Source organism: Macrotis lagotis, chromosome 1 (assembly GCF_037893015.1).
Source record: "Macrotis lagotis isolate mMagLag1 chromosome 1, bilby.v1.9.chrom.fasta, whole genome shotgun sequence".
NCBI classification, from domain to species: Eukaryota; Metazoa; Chordata; class Mammalia; order Peramelemorphia; family Peramelidae; genus Macrotis; species Macrotis lagotis.
The window spans coordinates 418146183-418167350 of record NC_133658.1 but is presented as its reverse complement, the minus strand read 5'-3'; the positions used below and the strand labels follow the sequence as shown (position 1 = coordinate 418167350).

General features: G+C 33.7%; 1 protein-coding gene across 4 annotated transcripts in view; it reads left to right on the top strand.

The window, feature by feature from the left end:
- ATG2B (autophagy related 2B) overlaps positions 1–21168 on the top strand; it is a 154106-nt gene that overhangs the window by 24654 nt on the left and 108284 nt on the right. For 2 of the 4 annotated variants that reach the window (XM_074213026.1, XM_074213025.1), the window contains exons 3-6: positions 4566–4718; positions 6101–6203; positions 16146–16308; positions 18912–19091. In XM_074213026.1, coding sequence (XP_074069127.1) covers positions 4566–4718; positions 6101–6203; positions 16146–16308; positions 18912–19091 — 599 coding nt within the window. Of the gene's footprint in view, positions 1–4565; positions 4719–6100; positions 6204–13196; positions 13280–16145; positions 16309–18911; positions 19092–21168 lie in introns of those variants that run through there. The other 2 variants (XM_074213027.1, XM_074213028.1) reach the window with 2 other exon arrangements.

Below are 21168 nucleotides of genomic sequence, written 5' to 3'. Positions count from 1 at the left end.
ATTCTTAACCAAAAAAATATTAGTTTCATGAGACATGGGTCGAAACTTTTTATAACTTTACAATTGGAATTCTCTTATTACAAGAGAAATGAATATGTTTATGGAACTACATGTACAATTCAAACTGAAGCTTGCCTATTTATGAAATATCAAGGGACGAGGAGAAATAGCAATCTCCTCCTAAATGGGAGTGACAAAGGAGGAAAGAAAGAGCTGTAGGATTGGGGAAAGGATTCTTTCCTGAAGAGAAAAAAATCATTAATAAATAAGAAGGCAAAAGTGGCATTCTTTTCCCTTGGAACTGTTCCACTAGAATATATTATGGTCTGCTTATCTGTAAGTGTCCCAGCTGCAATCAGTCTGACAGTGCAGTACATTGAAGACTTATGGGCATCTGCCTTAACTCCCAAGGATGCACAGAAAGTATAGCTTGGGGTACAAACAGCAAATTATATCAGCTCAGGGGGAGCTTTGTCCTTGATGCATTAAGTGACTTATGCATACTTCAGTTCCAGAGTTTCTGGAAAATATGATAACTCAGGCAGACAAGTTCAGGAGACCTCTTAATATATATTAGCTTTGTCACTCTTTTTCAGGGACCTCTGATACAGAACTTTTCCCCTATTGACATTTATTTATATGTAGCTAAGTAATTTTGTTTGTCCAAAAAGCTTTTCAATTTCATGTAATCGAAATCAACTTTTTTATCTTTGATATTTATATCTGACCTTATTTAGTTAAGAATTCATCCCTCCTTCTTAGCTGTAAAAGGTCTAGGATCTGCCTTTTCCCATGTGGTAATGCTATGATCTCTAATATACCATTATTTTGAGATATATTTTCTTGATACTCTATTTTTTTTTTACATAGCTATACCATTCACTAAATCTCTGAGTTCTTCTTTCAAAGAGAATTCTTTCCCTTGAAACAAATAAGTATAGTCAAGCAAAACAATTCCACTCACTGTGTCTGAAAATTTTTGTCTCTGTAACTGTAGTTGAGGGATTCTTAACCTGGGGTTAGATTTCAGGGGGGTCTATATGAACTTGAATGGAAAAAAAATACTTTAAATTAAAAATATTTAATTTCCTCTGTAATCTTATTTTATTCATTTATAAATAGTCTGAAACATAAGTTTCATCATAAACTTCTGTGGTAGGTGAAAAATGAAATGACTGAGAAGAGAAAGGTTTGATCTTTTGAACATATCTACTTATTAAGCAATATGTGGAAAATTGCTAGACAAAGCAGGACTAGATCTCTTCAGCATAAGCCTGGACCCTGAATACAGAGATAGACACAAGACCAATTAATTAAAAGAAAATAATATATTAAGTAATTTGATTTCTAATTGGGTAAAAGATTAGGGACTTTCTAAGTTGGGAGAATGAAGAATTGGTCCATCCCCTGAATTCAGAAAAAATGTTCCAATCTCCTCCAAGTTTGTGCAAACAGTGAAAGAAATATGGAAACAATAATTGATCACTTTGGGCCCTATTTTTAGACAAGATATGTTGGTTGTTTGAAATATATAATTGTGAGAAAACTCCTATTTGGATCTGCCCTGGTTTCTGGTCATCATAACCTAGGTTCTTATTTAAGGATCTCTAAGCAACAGGTAAAGGGAGCCTAGCATTCCAGCCTCTTAGGGCTAGGATCACGCAGTCAGTAAAATTTTGTTTTTTTCCCCCTCAGTTTCTACCATTGAATGGTTTTTTTCACAAGACAGAAGTTATACTAGCCCCTTAATTGAATAGAGAGGGAACTGAGCTAGCTCCAGAATTGGATTATATATGGTTATTCCAGAAGATGGAATAAATATGGTTTATACATTTCCAACAATTAACCACTTACTATCTTAATCTCTTCATAATACATAACACATCTTAATCTCTTCATAATACATAACACAAAAGAGGTTAAGAAATCTTAACTCTTAGTTATCCTGTTCTACAAAGTTATCTGGAGTAACAATTGGTATTTGCATTGGTTACAACTTGTTTATCTTATTCTAGTCATTCTTTCTATTAATATACTTTTTTTCTTATATCTCTCTGCATTAGTTTCTGCAGTCTTCCCAGGTTTCTCTGAATGACTTTTTTTATTTCTTTTTTTTTAAAAAATTATATTTTATAAAGTAATGGGGTTAAGTGACTTGCCCAAGGTCACACAGCTTGGCAATCATTAAGTGTCTGAGTCTGGATTTGAACTCTGGTCCTTCTGACTCCAGGAACCTTGCTCTGTCCACTGTGCCACCTAGATGCCTCCCCCCTCCCTTTTTCATTTCTTGAAATGTAATGATATTTGATTGCATTTGTATATATGTTCATCCACTCTCTAGTTGATAGGTACTATGTTTCTAGTTTATTGCTACAACAAAAAATGGTGCTGTAATCATACGTCTTTTGAGTGACTATAGTATGTGCTATGTATATTTAGTGAATTGGTATAATTCCAAATTGCTTTCTAGATCAGACTAATATCCAACTCTATCAACAGTACACATTGGTATTCCTTTTATATTGTTGTCCCTCCAGCAATTGCCATTTTCCCTTTTTTTGATCATCTAGCTAATATCAGATAGAGCTCTGGACATGAAATCAGGAAGGCTTAAGTTAAAAACAGACCTCAGACATTTATTTAGTGTGTGACCCTAGGCAAGTCATTTAACTTCTATCTTTATAGCACCTATTTCCCAGAATTGTAAGAATAAAATGAAATATTTGTACAATGCTTTGCAAATCCTTAATTTTTAAATTTTAACTATATATGAATATTAGTTATCATCATTCATCATCATTTATTATTTTTGCCAATCTGATGAGCATGAGGTGTAATTTCAGAGTTAAGTTTACATTTCTCTTATTACTGATCTGCCATTTTTGTTCTGTCATTAATAATTTACATTTCTTCTTTTGAAAATTGATTGTTTATATTCTCTGACTTTTGGGATTAACTGTCTCTCTCACTCTTTCTTTTTCTCTCCCTTTCTCAGTACAGAATCTTTTACCTTTATTACTCTAGTTCTTCGTATAAGTGCTTGGTGGTTAATAAATGTTTGTTGATGAATTTATTGGTTTCCTCTTCCATAGCAAGTGGTTCTGAGCCCATGTATTTGTCAGGTTTCATGACTAGCAGCATCTAACTATACATAAATTCACTTCATATCTTAGAATTTGAAGGGAAATTTGCTGCAAGTATATTTTACCTAGTTAAGTATTTCATTTCTAATTCTCATTACATTGATTTTGCTGACCAAAAAATTGTCAGTTTTCAATTTTCTATCCTTTGAGTCTCTCTCCTCTTGTTTAATAGCCCTCTCCCCATAAGTGTGAAGTGTTTTTCCTTCATTAATTTGTTTTTGATATGAACTTTTATATCAGGTCATGGATTCATTTGGAGCTTATTTTGGTAATTGTTGTGAGATGTTGGTATAAACTTAATTTATGTGAAACTGCTTTCTGGTTTTACCAGTAGTTTTTGTCAAATAGGGAATGATTATTTCAGTAATGGTTGTCTCTTGGCTTATTGAACACAATGCTGCTATGTATCTGTGTCTTGTTTACTTAATGTATTCCATTTATCACATTTTCAATTTTTTTAATCTAGTTCCATATTGTTTTTTTGATTTTTTTTTCTTTTTTAGGTTTTTGCTAGGCAATGGGATTAAGTGGCTTGCCCAAGGCCACACAGCTAGGTAATTATTAAGTGTCTGAGACCTGAATTGAACCCAGGCACTTCTTACTCCAGGGCCAGTGCATTATCTACTGTGCCACCTAGCCGCCCCTCCATATTGTTTTGATAATCACTTCTTTATGCTATAGTATTAGTGTTGTCTGCTTTTTCTACTAAAAAAAATTTCCCTTGATATATTTAACTTTTTGTTCTTCTAAAATGAATGTTCTTTTTTTGTAGAGTACCAATTTTGCTCTTTGACATGACACTAAACCTGTAAATTAATTTAGTCAGCATTGTAATTTTTAATATTTTTACATGATCCAACCATAAGTAATTCCATACCTGGAATCTTTCCCTCTTCCTCCAATCTCTGTCAATTAGAATCCATAATTTTTTTCATAACTCATCCTAGGAGCTTCCTTTTCCATGAAGTAATTCCTGGGCCCATTAAAGAGGAATATTTTAGGGCAGCTAGGTGGCACAGTGAATAGAACATTGGCCTTGGAGTCAGGAGGACCTAAGTTCAAATCCTACCTCAGACACTTAATAATTACCTAGCTGTGTGTGTGACCTTGGCCAAGTCACTTAACCCCATTGCCTTAAATAAATAAAATTTTGCAAAAGAGTAATACTTTCTCCAAACTTCATTGTGTTTATTTAGTCTTTCTTTTCTATGTACTTAAATATGTACATGTATATACTCACACACACACACACACACACACACACACACACACACACACACAACACTCCCACCCCACCCCACCCCACCCTATCTCTCTCTCTCTGGGTACAGAATCTTTTATCTTGATCACTCCAGTTCTTAGTATAGTGCTTGGTGGTTAATAAATGTTTGTTGATGAATTTATTGGTTTTTTATTTCATAGCAAGTGGGTCTGAGCCCATGTATTGGTCAAGTTTCATGACTAGCAGCATGCAGCTAGCAAAAGAATGCCTTAGTCATAGATTAACAGATGAACAAGGGGATGGATCACAGCCTTTTGAAGGACTTGAAAAATTTGCTGAAACCATAGAAACAGGTTTGTTGTGAATTCTTTGTTATATTTTTAAAAATATGTATTGATACCTTATGTATTTGTATTTCAATCATTTCAGGAAACACCATCTCACCCATAGAACCTTCCTTTTAATAACAATAATAACAAACAATCAAGAAAAAATACCTTTTGTGGTGATAGTATCTGACAATATATATGCCATATTTTACATTAATAATTCCTTGCCTTTCCCAAGAGAAGGAAAGTTTTTTTTATTATTTATTCTCAAAGACCTTTATATAATATTCTTTGATTTTTCCTTTACTCAAGAGTTTAGCTGCTGTGTAATGATTTTATTTATATTGGTATGGCTATTTTATATTTATATATATGTGTGTGTGTTTCTGTGTATATATGTAGTATATATATACATATATACATATATACATGCATTTGCATATTTATATGTGATTATTCTTTTGGTTCTACTTTTCTCTTTATTATTTCATTCCCAGTCTAACCATGTTTCTCTGAATTCCTTAGTTTTCATTTCATATTGGTGTAATAATATTCCAGTAGATTCATATTCCATAATTTTTAAGCCATTCCCCAGTTGATGTTATCTTCTTTTTTTTTTAAATCTTTGCTCTCACAAACTAATAAGATCCTTTTGACACAGGATTATAGTTAAAATATTTTATTGAGAGTTAATAGACAGTTAAAATTTTATTGCATAATTCCAATATGATAATCAATAAAAGGCTGGACAGGTTTTTACTTTGCAGCACTGTTTCATTTACCTTTCCATACATCTCTTTACAATTATTCTTATTTTTTCTCATTTTTGATATTTATAGAACATGAAAATGTTTTAATTTTCATTTCTCTTAAATATTAATGATTTGGAACAGTGGTCACTTATAGCTTGCAATTCTTAAAAAACTTTTTTGTATACTTCAGTTGTTTATCTGTTGGGGAATCAATTGAATTTTGATTTAAATTATAGAATCTTAATGTGGGAATGGACTCTTAGAAATCATTCTAAAGCATAGGTTCAGTATAGTTTCAGAAAGCAAATAGATTGAGGCCTGTTTATATGTGTGTATGCTTTAAAATATACGTGTGATACATATGCACACACATACATATAAGTATTTGTGTGCATATTGTTGAGGTGATTAGTAGTATCATGTTTATTATTTTTTTCTTTTTATACGCCTATCTGTCTTGCATAAATATATATCCTACTTTTTCATTTGCTCAATTGGAGATGGACTTTTTAATATTGAAGAGGTTGGACTTCTAAAATCTTAACAATTTAGAGTTTCTCCTCAAATTAAAAATATTTTGTTTCATTTAATGCTCCATTTATTATGTTCAACAAAATTAGAATATTTTCAATAGAAATAACTATTTTGCCTTAGTTCTAAGAAGAGTAAAAGTCACTTTCCTGGATACAGTTTTGAGAATTGAACATATACCGGAAAATTCAAAAACGGGGACTGCACTTGAAATTCGAATAGACAGGTAAGATTCCTTAAATTTGAATACATGAATTCATGATATTTAAAAATAAGAAACAAAATCTTTCATACGTTAGCATTCAGTTTATCTTTGGAGATAAATGTTAACAAAATACTAAAAGGTAAATCAGTGTTGTCTATATTCTCTTTAGTTCTAGGACTGTTCTTGAGATCCTAAAGATATAAGAAAACCTGATTTTAGCTGAGGCATGATTGAATTTGCTATTTCAAAAATCTGCTTAAGTGACATTGATTTTAGTAAATCAAGTGAACTGATGTTTAATTGAATGCTAATCACATAGTTCTCATTTATAGGCATAATATTATGGATAACTTGGGGATGACTAGGTGGCATAGAGAATAGTGAGCCTAGAGTCAGTGATACTCTTCCTAAATTTATTTCTGGACTCATATACTTATTAACTTTGTTACCCTAGGCAAACCCTTTTTGCCTCAGTTTCCTCATCTGTCTAATGAACTAGAAAAGTAAATGACAAACCACTCTAGTAGTAGTAGTAGTAGTAGTAGTAGTAGTAGTAGTAGATGATCCCATTCCAGTAGACAAACCACTCCAGAAGTAGATTCCTAATGGTATCATAAAAAGTTGGATATGAATGAAATGACTGAGCAACAACAACAAAAATGGTTCAGTGAATAGAGCAGTGGAGCCTGAGTTGACATTCAGCCTCAGTTACATACTAGCCATGCGATCTTGGGCAAGATTTAGTGACTTGTCACAGTTCTCTCATTTTAAAAAGGAGATAAACAATTGTACCTGCCTCTCATGGTTTTGTGAGGATCAAATGTGCTTAGCTAAGTGCCTGACACATAGTATTATGTACATGTTAGAAACTATATATTTTTATGATGATGAAATTCAGGTTTTTAAGTATGTTTTTAAGTATGTTTCATTATTATACAAGATTAAAAAGTTCTAAAAATAAAGTACTGTGACTTAGAACTTTGATTTCATTAATGCTGCTGTTGGAATGGGAATTCTCATTGAGATGAGCAACTTAGAGGTGGCAAAGTGATTTGCCTATATATTCAGTAGTTTGCATGTATCAGTCAGGATTCGAACTCAGGTCATCGTGGTCATCATTTCTTTAAGTCACATGGCCTTTACAGGACTTTATTACATTGTGTAATATGTTTTTATCACTGTTTTGCATAATTATTAGTTATTTCTAGGATAAATTTTTCGACCTTATTATTTAGAATTTCATGATTAAGTCTCTACTGGGGTCTATTGCCCTTTTACTTGAGTGTGTATATGTGTGCTTCTTGAATTTAATTTTGTTTTCATTGGTTATTATTTGCAAAGGATGTGTTTACTTTTTCTGCTTTACTTGTAATATTTTTGTTTCCTAATATATGGTCATTTTTTATAAAAGGTTTCATGTGGTGCTGAAAAATATACATTTTCTTTAATGCTCCCATATATGTCTTTTAGTTCTAATTTCTCCAGCAATTTACTTAGTTTTATATTTTCCCTTTTGTTTATATTTTTGTTAGACTTAATGCTAAGAGGGAGTTTTTTGACTTATTTTTCATGTATTCTTGTAATCCAGTTAATCTTTTATGAGTTTAGATTCAAAGGCATTTGAAATAAATAAGTTTAATCTTGATATTGGTTTCTTGCCTATTCATTCCACATAATTAATTTCTTTGTTTATTCTTTTTCTGTTTAAAATATTTGTTTTTGTTTTGTCTGATAACTTGATTGTAATTCCTTACTTTTGGAGACTCAACTGATGCATAATAAATTTTTTTCCCACTCATTTTAAAATTTTGTGTGTTTTTGTTATTCAAATTGTTTATTGTATAGATTGTAGGATTTTTTTGTCATTTTTTTCATTTTAATGTATGGTTTAATTCATTCATTTTTTTTTTTTTTTACGTTTTTGCAAGGCAATGGGGTTAAGTGGCTTGCCCAAGGCCACATGGCTAGGTAGTTATTAAGTGTCTCAGATTGGATTTGAACCCAGGTACTCCTGACTCCAAGGCCAGTGCTCTATCCACTGCGCCACCTAGCTGCCCATGCATTCAAATTTTAAAATTGGGAGTGTTAGGTTTTTGTTTTCCACTATTTGTCTATTTTGCCAATTACCTTTCCTGTATAGAACATAAATTCTGCTCTCACAATTCTTCTCTCTCCTTTATTGGAACTTAATATTGTGAATCCCCGCTCTTTTAGAAATCTACAGTGTTCTCTGTGCCATCAGTTAATTCATTTTTCCTTTTTCTTTATATATATATATGTGTGGTGTGTGTGTGTGTGTGTGTGTGTGTGGTGTGTGTGTGTGTGTGTGTGGTGTATGTGTGTGTGTGTGTATATTTTAGTTTTTTTTTTTGCAAATGGAGTTAAGTGGCTTGCCCAAGGTCACACATCTAGGTCATTATTAAGTGTCTGAGACCGGATTTGAACCCAGGTACTCCTGACTCCAGGGCCGGTGCTTTATCCACTGCACCACCTAGCCACCCCCTTTTTATATTTTTTGATATGTATCTGTACTCTTTTAGCCAATCTGGTGACCATCTTTCCTTCTATTATTAGTATTTTTCTTTTTTTAATTGGCTTATGTTTAAGGCCTTTAATTGAGATTTCTTTCTCCTGAGATCTGTGGTAATTTTAGACTTTTTATATTCTTCTGTTGCTTACTTTTCTGATTCTAGCTTTGATTGCCAGTTCCCTTGGGACTTGGTTTCAAACATAACTTTCTGCCATATTGAGCAATTCACATTTAAAATAACTTACTTTTGTGGGCTTTTGTGAGGATAAAACTTGATTCATTTGATGGGCATCCCCTCAATTTCCAATTCTTTGCCACTACAAAAACAGTTTCCACAAACATTTTTGTACATATGATATCCTTGGTGTACAGACCTAGTAAGTATTATTGTTAGATTAACTTGCCTCAAAATTAATGCTGGACTCTTCCCTCAGCCTTAGTGGAGTATCACACAGCCACACAGTTCCCTCTATTTCTCATTTTTCTGACTGAATTTTGTTGCAGCACACAGTGCTCCCAGCCTGAACAAGCTTCTGATTTTTTTCATTTGGCACCAGGAATAGAGTTGGGGTAGAGTTGAATTCCTTTTCAAAACCTTGAAGCTTTTGTTTCAGTATGATGAGCAGTTATGGAGAACATGTTGAATGAAGGGTAAGGGCTTGGTGATTTGTCTTCCCTGATGAGAGTTGATTGAATTGTTTCCTTTAAGTTCTCAATGACAGACTGTAAGGACAGCTGAAATTGATTTATCTCTTCTACATAATTTCTTTTTTAGAGCAATTTGAGAGGTCTTGAGGATTGGAGAAAAATGGCAAATCCTTTCTCGTTTTGGTAATGTGATCTGGCGCACTAAATCAGAGATAAAATAAAAATAGTCTTGTACTCAAGGTGCTTATATATAACTGCTGAAGATGATATAGATATAAATAGGTATCATTCAAGTTACATACAGAGTAGATACTATATTAACTTATAGGCAAAAGCACTTGTAGGTAGTAGAACCAGAAAAGTGATGTGACACTTGAACTAAGTCTTGAAAGAAACCATGGAGAAGAAGTGAAGGTGGGGAAGAAGCATTACAAGCATAGGGAGTTAGTTATTGGTACAAAGACTCAGAGACAGAAGAGATGAAGCATCCTATGTGAGGAATAGCCTTGACTGGGGAATGTGTTCAGAGGAAATATGTATAAGAAGGCTAAAAAGATAGAAACTAAGTTTGTTAAATGTCAAAAAAATCGTGTTATACTTAATTGTAGAGTCAAGTTACCAAACATTTAAGTACCTACTCTGTGCTAGTTACTGTTAAATTCTGAGATTAAAAATAAAGGTTAAAAATAGTTATTGCTCTCAAGGAGTTCACAGTCTTAAGGTGAAGCAATAGATAAGTAGCCATGTACAAATATACACAGGATAATATACATACATGATAATTAAGAGATAATTTTAAGAGAAGGCATTTGAATTGAGCGGTTGGGAAGGGTTTCTTGTGGAACATGGGATTTTAGTAGATATTTGAAGGAAGCCAGGCGATGGAGACTAAGGAGGAGAGAATTCCAGGTATAAAGGGAAAGTTAGTGAAAATGTTTGGTAGGAGTTTGTATTGTAAGGACACACCAAATATTCACTTCTCAGGAAGGTAGAAAACTTATGGCCCCCTCTGCCCACCTCAGTTCTTACAGACAAGCATTTGAAGCACTGTGAGATAGGTATGCTCTGTTTGAAGCCTTTGAGAGGCACGTGGGTCTGGGTTTTATGAGTTAATGTAGGGAGTGATTCAACCCATACCAATGTGGATCATTTGTCCAGAGAAGAATATTCTCAGATGACATACTGGTATTTTTAGCTGTAGCACAGTTCAGGGAAAAGAGAACAAGGAAATAATGGGACAGTGGAATAAAGAAACAAAGGGCATAACTAATTATCAGGAATTGTTGCTTTGCCATAGAATGTCAGCCCCAAGGGAAAGTAGAAAATACTTGGTGAATCTCTGCCTTAGACAAATAGGCATTATTCAGTAGATCCAGGAAGGAAAGTGCCAGGGCTAACCTAATGCATGACTATTCATTGTGATGCAGTGGATAGAGCTCTGGTCCTGAGGTCAGGAGGACTTGTGTTCAAATCTGGACTCAGACACTTAATAATTACCTAGCCGTGTATCCTTGGGCAAATCACTTAATTCCATTGCCTTGCAAAACTTTTTCATATGATTATAAATAGCTTTGATTCCTTTGTTTGAAAACTGCCTGTTCTTTGTCAGTTGGGGAATAACTTTCATTTTTGCAAATTTGACTCTGTTCTCTAAAAATTTGAGAAATTAGGCCTTTATCAGAGATACTTGTTACCCCAGTCCCCCCAGTTTTTCTGTTGTTATTATTTTGGTTGCATTGGTTTTGTTTTTACAAAAACTTTTAATTTTATACAATCAAAATGATCTTTTTTGACCTAAGTTTTTAATCTTTCTGCTTACATGCAAAGATAAAGGTTGTACATGCACAATCATGTTTAGCCTATTTCCATATTAGTCACGTTGTGAAAGAATTAGAACTCAGGGAAAAATATCATGAGAAAGAAAAAACAAAAGAAGTTTTAAAAGGTGAACATACTATTCTTTGGTTTGCATTTAGACTCCTTAGGACAGGTAAGACAGCCTAGCTGAATAGATGGCATTTTCCAGGTTACAAATTCCTCCCCCCCCTTCTGCTTTACTTATAATTTTGGTTGCTTTGGTTTTGTTTGTACAAAAACTTTTATTTTCAATCAAAATCATCTATTTTATATTTTGTAATGCTTTCTGTAGCTTCTTTGGTCCTAAATTCTTCCCATATCAATAAATCTCACGGATAAACAATTTCTTGCTCTTTTAATTTTCTTAATATAATATTATCCTTTATATGAAAATCATGTACCCATTTTGACCTTATATTGATATATGGTATGAGATGTTGGTCTATACCTGTTAATTTATTTATTTCCTAGTGCATAATACAGAATACTTAATAAATGCTTTTTCATTCATTCATTCATTCTTGTATTTTTTTTTTTTTTTTTAGTTTTTTTGCAAGGCAATGGGGTTAAGTGGCTTGCCCAAGGCCACATGGCTAGGTAATTATTAAGTGTCTGAGGCCGGATTTGAACTCAGGTACTCCTGACTCCAGGGCCGGTGCTCTATCCACTGCGCCACCTAGCTGCCCCTCATTCTTGTATTTTAAAGATTTGGTCCATATGCTGGGTGCTTTCAAATCTGTTCAATTCACAGTGCATTTCCCATTGTAGAGTGGCATAATGCCTGGATCATGGGATATACCTAACTGATTAAGTCCTTCTTCTGTATCAAATAAAGTCAAACCAGACTTGGGCTGAGGTGGTAATTTAAGCATCTACTTGTTGACTATATAACAATTAGCAAAATGAAGTGTAATTGACCATAGCAGGAATGTACTATTCAACAAGAATATAGTATTATTAAAATTTCCTTACTTGTCTATTGACCATAGTGAACATTCCAGTCAGAATTCAGGAGTCTAACTACTCCTTCATTGACTTTTTGTTCTCAGACTACCAAGAAACTATGTCAAGAACTCAAGATCTTGTCCTCTGAGCTATTCAAAACCATGAGGACACATATTCATTATTTTAAATTAAAAAACCTAGACTACATGACAGATATTGTTCCCTCCACTGTTAGTAAGTGTGAAGAGAGATGTTTCAGTTGAAGAATGAAGTTGGGTGATAGATTGTAGAAGGTGTAGAAGAAAGTGAGAAGATAAGTGGAAATACAGTGCATTTAGCTTTTTTTTAAAGACTTAAATTGGGTAGGGGAAGAATAATAAATTAACTAGTGGTGGTAATAGGGTCTAATAAGAATTTTTTTAAGGATAATGGAGATTTGATGAGCTTAAAAGCAGCTTTTGCAGGGATCAGGATGAAGGGGAGAGAGAGAGAGAGAGAGAGAGAGAGAGAGAGAGAGAGAGAGAGAGAGAGAGAGAGAGAGAGAGATGATTGATAGTCTGGGAGATCTGCTGAAGAAAATATAGGGGGATGGAGCAAAGGCAGACATGGAAGGTTGACTATAGGGAAGAGTGTTGACCACATTCAGTAAAGACTAGAGTGAAGGAGAAAGTAATGGGGGATAATGTCATAGGAATATATGGGATGAGTAGAAGGGAAGTAGAAGTAGCTCAAGGTCAAAAGTCATGATTTTTTTGAAGTTGAGTATGCTGTGAGTTCTTCATTTGAGAGTTTGATGTGAATGGTTGCTGTGAAAGACTTGAAAACAGAAAAGGCGATTTGGAAAATTTGCTTCATTATATCAGTGGAACAAGAGAAGCAATTAAGGAAACAGCAGTATTGATTCAAGATCTAGTTGAGATTAGATAACAAATTTTATATAAACTTTTTAGGCATGATTTTATAAATTTTTTGCTTAGTAGACTAGAGAGTAGAATAAAAATTTTGTCCTTTCATATCTTCCATTTTAGAGGACTCAAAATCTCAACCATCTCTTCATTAACTAGCAGCTACTCTGATTTCAACTCCACTGTCATCATCTTCCTACCTCTATGCTCAGGTACTCTCTGACACTCCTCTCCCCTCCTTGATTTTCAGCTTCCTTTTGCATATTATCTTCATTAAATTGTAATGTTTTTGAAGACAGACTTATGTATATTCCCAGCACTTAGTAGTGTTTGGCCCACAGTAGGACTTTTTTTTTAATTAATATAAATATATTCTTACAATTTTTTGTTGTTTATATAGTGTTTTATATGGAACTCCATATATCAATGAAAGACAAGGTAGGAGAGGAAAAGGAGAGTAGAGCAGAAGAAAGGAAGAGGGAATAAAAAAATAGTTTGATTATTGAGCAAGAATTCTATAAGACACAGTAAAAGGGTAGAAGTGCTTGGAGTGGGTTGGGGTGGATTGGAATGAGGGATTGGGCAGATGGAGTTGGAGAGGTGGTGGGTTGTTCTTTGACAAAGTTACTTATTGTCACAGGAGTGGAGAGAGTATGATGGAACTGTGAATATGTTAATTGTTGATGAATGAACCTAGGCAGATTATTATGTATGAGAGGAGCTTGGGTGATGAAGGCATGTACTGAGAAGGTTCAAAATTTCCTTGACTCAGGCTCTTGAAATCTTGTCAGAGCACTTATCTTCCCAGGCTGGGATAACTCATATTATTGTACTTTGGGGCAACCAGAATCATCCTGGCAGGCTCAAGCATCACCTGATCATGTCATAGGTATATCCACTGAAAATCTGGACCTGGAAGCCTGACATTAAGGCTTCAATGTTTTTGACAGATTAACATGAAAAACTAAAATGATTTATCTAGATTGAAAGCAAATAGCTTAGAGTTTTCCTTGTCTACTTGGAAACCAAATTTATTTTCAGGTAATAAGCCATTTTTAGAATATAGCATCGAAGCAGAGTGAACTTTATATATAAAATTATTTGCGATCTCTTTGCAGAGTTACATAATAAAGTAAAAGCTTAAAGAAAAAAGCATCTATTAATCTCTTCCTATATGAGGAACTGTACTAAGTCCTTGGAATATGAATATAAGCAGGCAAAACTGTTTTCTTGCCTTGTTGAAAGAGCTTAAATTTTTAAAGGATATGACTACACAAAAAGGAAAACTAGAATAAAAGTTATTTTTTGGGCAAGAAAGGAAGAAAGCTCATATCACCATTCATTAAGTCAGGAATAAGAGTTCAGGTTCCAGTGGGAAGGCCATGAAGAAGCTGACCAGGATAGTGGTCTTACGGTTTTGAAATGGCTGGAAAATTATATGAAGTCTTGATTAAGAGCAAGATAAGGGTGAAAATCAACCTATGAGAGCCCAGGATTTTATTTTCATTTATTCAGAGCTTAGTTACAGTGTATAACCATTCATCATGAAACTTGCCTATAAACCTAAGAGTTTATATACAATCTGCATTTATTGAACAGTTTGCTTTGTGTTAACATTCAATTGCAGGAGGAGCTATAGGAATATAATTTAAAATCTCAGCGAATTTACATTTTAGGGTGTTTAGTTCAGCCTCTTAGTTTTATAAGCAAGGAGAGTCATGCTTCCAGAATTGCAAAGAACCTTAATCTAGTTTAACCCCTGTGTTTTTTATAAGTGGGGAAATTGAGACCCATGGATGCAAAGTGACTTACCCAAAGCCATATAAGTACTAAGCAGCAGAAATAGAATTTGAACCCATTACCTTTGACTGTAGAGTAATAGAACCTTGTTTACCAGACTCCTTTTGCTGTTCTCTTGACACTATTATAGATAGAATGAGATTTTGTATTTGTTTAAATGGAAAACTAATGACACTTTAAATAAAAACAACAATCAAGAATAAATGTTTATTAAGAACATACTATGTGCCATGGGGTTATAAGTATAAGTATAAAGAAAAAAGCAACCCCTACTTTCAAGGAGCTTTTATTCTAATGAAAGATTATAAAAACATATAAAGCCTATACATCATAAATATAAAATGAAAAGAAAATTTGTTTTTGTTTAATAAGTCATTCAATTATGTCTGACTCTTTGGGACTTAATGGACCATCACATGCCAAACTCTTCTACCATCCACAGTCTCCTGATGCCTGTCCAAGCTCATGTTTTGTTGCTTCTTTGACACTATCCATCCATCTCATCCTCTTCTCCTATTACCTTTAGTCTTTTCCAGCATCAGGGTCTTTTATGGTCATTCCTTTCTTCTCATCATGTGACCAAAGTATATAAACTTATTTTCAGTATTTTACCTTCCAATGAATAGTGTGCATTAATTTCTTTAAATATTCACCGATTTTATTTTGGTATCCAAGGGACTCTGAAAAGTCTTCTCCAGTCTGTAATTTGAAAACATCAGAACACATAAGGGAGAAAGGATACACTAAGAATTGGGAGGGGAGGAGATCAGAAAAAAGAAATATCTAGTTTGGACATTTTTATAAAACTAGGATTAAACTATGACACCAAGTGATTGCCTGTTGGAGAACAGAGTAGTTACCTTAATGAAATTGGCCTCATATGTCCTAAATTTGACCTAAAGTAGTTATTTATCTTTTCTTGCTGTTTTTGTTTGTTCTTTTGCAAAGCAGTGGAGTTAAGTGACTTGTTCAAGGTCACACAGCTAGGTAATTATTAAGTGTCTGAGGCCAGATTTGGAACTCCATCCTCCTGACCCCCAGGGTTGGTGCTCTATCCACTGTGCCACCTAGCCACCCCGATCTTTTCTTTTTTTTTAAGGTTTATTATAATAAAGTAAAATAATTTTTATCCTACCTCACTAGAATATTAAGTGCAGTACCCATTATTAAAAACTTGCTGTTAAATAACTTGTTTTTACATTTAATAAAATAGTAAGTAGATGTTCTTAGTAATTTTGTAAGAAAAAAAGTCCTTGTATTTTGAATTTTATTTTTCAGAACTATGTATTGTGATGAAACTGCTGATGAATGCTCTGGAATCAATGTACATCAACCAACAGCTTTTGCTCACAAGTTGCTTAAGCTTTCTGGAGTCTCTGTCTTTTGGGATGAATTTTCTGCCTCAGCCAAGTCTTCTCCAGGGTCTTCATCTGCCCCGGTGGTAAAGCAAATATGTTAATACAGTTATTTAAAAGTTTTAATGAGTAACATATTTCTCCCACAATTACTATAACAACATTTGTTAAAGAACTTTAAGTCTGTAGGAGTGGAATACAGATCTTTATAGTATCCTTCTAACCTGAAAAGACTTTGAATAAGAACAAGGCATGATTTTGACTTTTGTACAAGAAGAAGCTTACCTAGGTTTAGAGAGGTTCATTACCAGGTACTCATCACCTGGTAGGGAATTTTTTATCTGTAACAAGTCACAGAAACTGCTTGCTAAGAAATGGAGGCATTGATGGAAGCAGTGACTGCACTGGTGAAATTATCTTTTATAACCTTTATTTAGATATGTTGTAGTGTGCCTCAGCCTATTTTAACATTTGTTATATTTTAATAGGAATAAGTGTACTCTATAAGAATATAAAAATAAGTCTTAAATTGATTATTCTTTCAAAGATTTTCTAGGCTAAAACAGGAAAAATGTTTACATTTTATATTTATAGGGACATTATCCCCAGCAAGCTTTTAAAATTTTTCCCAGTTGACTTTTTAATTACATTCCCTATATCAGCCAAGCTAAACTTTCTTCTTACTTCTGAAGATCCCAGTGTTACTCTTTAATATCCTCAGATAATTGCATGTTTTACATAGCCCTTTTATGATACAAATTTCCTTTTGTATATTTTCTTATTTGATCCTTAAAAAATTCTTTTATGCATGGATTGTCCCCATTTTACAGATGAGGGCAACTGTGGCTCAATTAAAAGCTCATTTCATTTGAGATTAAGTGTTTGCCCAGATTTACAGAGTTAGTATGTGTCTAAGGCAAGGTTTGAACTCACTTCATTATAATTTCAAACCTAACATTATCCATTGTGCTCTTATCCTTCTTTCCTAAGAAAATAAGAGACCTTTTGTCCCAGACTCCTTTATCTGTCCTAGATTACATCTCAGAATCCCTTTAAATCTTTATCTATTCTTATATTGTTGGAGTTTTTCCTTGCAAAGTTCCCTCCTCCTTTTCTTTTATTTCCCTTTCATTTTTCTTTTGAGAACTCCCTGTGTCACCTGCAGTTTTGCTTTTTCTACTGGTTCTACCTTAACATACATATTCAGGCCTTTCTATATCTTTTAAAAACTTTCACAGACCCTGCCATCCTAAAAGAGCTTACTACATTCACTGCTTCTACTCAGTCAGCACCAATTTAGTTCATCCCTTTTTAAGATTACCAGTGACTTCTTATTTGCTAAATCTGAAGGCCATTTTTCTATCTTATCTGGGTTCCCAATTGCTTTTGATATATTTTGCCAATCCCTCCTGGCTAGTCACCTTTTTCTTTGCTTATGTGATGCTATTCTCTCCTTAAGCAGGCATTTGCCTGCTTGATTGTTTTTTTCATCATCTTCTTGATTGCTTCTCTTTCCTACTTGCAGGTGTTTGCCAAGTCTCTGTTCTCTGTTCTCTCTCTGCCTTCTCTTCATGATTTCATCTACTCCTTTGACAGAGGACCAAAGTTCTTACCTAACTTTACCCGGGTTATATAGCTAATAAATAAAATCTTAAGTCAGGATCCAAATCCAGGTCTTTATGACTATTAAGTCCAATGTTTTAGTTCTAATTGCTCTTGAATTGTAGTCTTTCATCTGCCACTGCTTACTGAAAATTTCTGCTTGGATGTCTTTTTGCCATTTCAAAGTCATGTCCAAAGTGAAATTAATTATAATTTTCTTTCCATCTTAAACCATTACCTTTTCTAAACTACTCTATTTCCATTGCAACGTGCTATACATAATTAAGAAAAAGTTTTCAATGGAAAATACTTTCCCTTTTATTAAGAGAAAAATAAATTGGGGCAGCTAGGTGGTGGAGTGAATAGAGCACCATCCTTGAAATCAGGAGGACCTCGGTTCAAATATAGCCTCAGACATTTAGAAAATAAAACTTCACTGTGTGACCTTGGGCAAGTCGCTCAACCCCATTACCTTGCAAAAAAAATAAAAAAAGACCTTTTTTTAAAATAGAAAGATAAATCAAATAAAGAATCTTTTATAGTCTAGATTAAATACTTGTATGTATGTTCTTTTTGTAAATTAGATTATACTTCAAAAAATAATATACACGTGCACACGTGCAAATGAAAGAAACATGTGAATCTTTTTTTTTTTTTTTTTTTTGCAAGGTAAACGGGGTTAAGTGGCTTGCCCAAGGCCACACAGCTAGGCAATTAAGTGTCTGAGACCGGATTTGAACCCAGGTACTCCTGACTCCAGGGCCGGTGCTTTATCCACTGCGCCACCTAGCTGCCCCGCTACATGTGAATCTTTTTGTAAAGCAGAAAATGCTTTTAACTTCAAAGTTATCCTCCATTTTACTATTTTAAGCTGCAATGTGTTTTTACATAATTATAATTTCTTAATCTGGTTTCCTGTACTTTAGAAGAAAGCCCTGATTTTCTCAAAGTATTATTTTCTCTTAGTTTGATTTATGTTAGTCATTCTACTAATATTTTATTATGTTTGATCTCTGTTAACTTTAATTTTAGAACAGTGTAGTTTTTATAATTTGCTAATATATTACTTTTTTGTTGTATTTTATAGGAAACTGAACCAAAACTTTCACCTAGCTGGAATCCGAAAATTATTTATGAACCACACCCACAACTCACTAGAAATTTGCCAGAGGTAGCACCCTCTGCCCCTGTTCAGATTGGAAGAATGATTGGTAGAATGGAGCTGAGCCTTACATTAAAACAAAATGAAGTACTTCCCGGAGCTAAGGTTAGTTGTTAACTTTGTTGCTCTGTAATACTAAGTGCATGGTTTCTAATCTCTATATAACAAAAAAATAATAATCACTTTGGAAGCTCCAATTATGATGCCACAAAACCTTAGAATTCTTTATAATTAAAATTATCTATTTTCTATTTTGTAATGCTCTCTTATAGCTTCTTTGGTCCTAAATTCTTCCCTTATCCATAAGTCTGACAGATAAACTATTCCATGCTCTTTTAATTTGCTGATGGTATTATCCTTCATGTGCAAATCATGTACCCATTTTGACTTTATCTTGGTCTACAGTGTAAAATGTTGGTCTATATCTATTTACTTTTTAATTTATTTCTCAATGCTTAGCACAGAATAGATAAGTAATGATGCTTTTCCTTTTATTCATTCATTTATTCATTCTTGCATCTTAAATTTTGGATAATGCATTGAGTGCTATCATATCTGTGCAGTGAATTTCCCTTTGTAGAATGGCACAGTGTCTAGAACATAGAACATGCTTAACCAACTGATTAAGTCCTCCTTCTTTGGTACCATGATAGGCCAGGCCAGTTTTGTCCTAGTAGCTTAAATTTGATGTTGGAGTGAAATGAGATCATTGTTGATTATATAACATTTAGCAGAATGAAATTTACTTGGGCATAGCAGGAAAGGACTATTCATTGAAACACAGGAGTTTAAACTATTCCTGATGAAAAAAATCAAAGTTGCATAGGTTTTTGACTGTCAAATACAAGATTCAAAAGAAGTATAAAAAGGTAAACAGGGAAGAAGAAATATTAGAGATTCAATAAAGTTAAATTGTGCATGTTTCTACAAGGCAAGATTATATTTGTAACTTCAGAATTTTATTATTTTTAGGGCAATAAGCAATATACATAGATAAGAGAGTATGGATGTGATTTGATTTTGGTAGTATGATATCCAAAGGTGTGAAAAGGAAGATTGCACTGGTTGAAGAGGGAAGGGGGTGATAGAATGAGGTAAATTATCTCAGATAAGAGGCATGAAAGAGCTATTATAGTGGGGGGGGGAATGAAGGAAGTGGCAGACAATAACCATACTCTAATCAGAATTGGCTCAAAGGGGAGTAATATACACACTCAGATGAATATAGAAATTTATCCATTCTATAGAATAGTAAAAAGGATAAAGATAAAAAAAGGGTTTAGATGACTGATACTTCTGTCAGGGCTGAGGGGCAAAGTGGTGGTCAGCAGTAAAACATTGGGGGGGGGGCAGCTAGGTGCGCGAAGTGTCAGGAGGACCTTAGTTCAAATCCAGCCTCAGACACATAATAATTACCTAGCTGTGTGACCTTGGGCAAGTCACTTTTAACCCCATTACCTTGTAAAAAAAAAAGAAGTAAAGCATGTGAGGAGGACAGGTTGAAAAGTAAATGAGAAAGAAGGATAAGGGAAAAATAGAATAAAGAGAAATGTACAATTATCATTAATGTAAATGTGAATGGGATGAACTCACCCATAAAGTGGAAGCAAGTAGCAGAGTGAATTAAAAACCAGAATCTTACAATATGCTGTTTATAAGAAACACATTGGAAGCACAGGAAGGGACTGAAGGCAGAATCTATTGTGCTGCAATTGAAATTTAAAAAAAGGCAGGGGTAGTTAGTGATTAAGATCTCAGACAAAGCAAAAGCAAAAATCTAATTAAAAAGAGATAAGAAGGGAACCTCTATCTTGCTAAAAATATAGTCAATGAAATAATATCAATACTAAACATATACACAGACACACACACACACACACACACACACACACACACACACACACGTATCAAGTGGCTTAGCTTCCAGATTCTTAAAGGAGAAGGTAAATGAGTTAGAGGAGGAAATACATAATAAAACTGTACTAAAGTGGAACCTCAGCTTTCCCCTCAGAACTTGATAATTCTAACCAAAAAATAAGCAAGAAAGAAGTTAAATATGCTAGATCTATGGAAATAATTGCATCAGTGATACAGGGAACCTACACAGAAATTGACTATTAGGGCACAAAAACCTTAACCAAATGCAGAAAACAAATATTAATTTCATCCTTTTTGGATCATG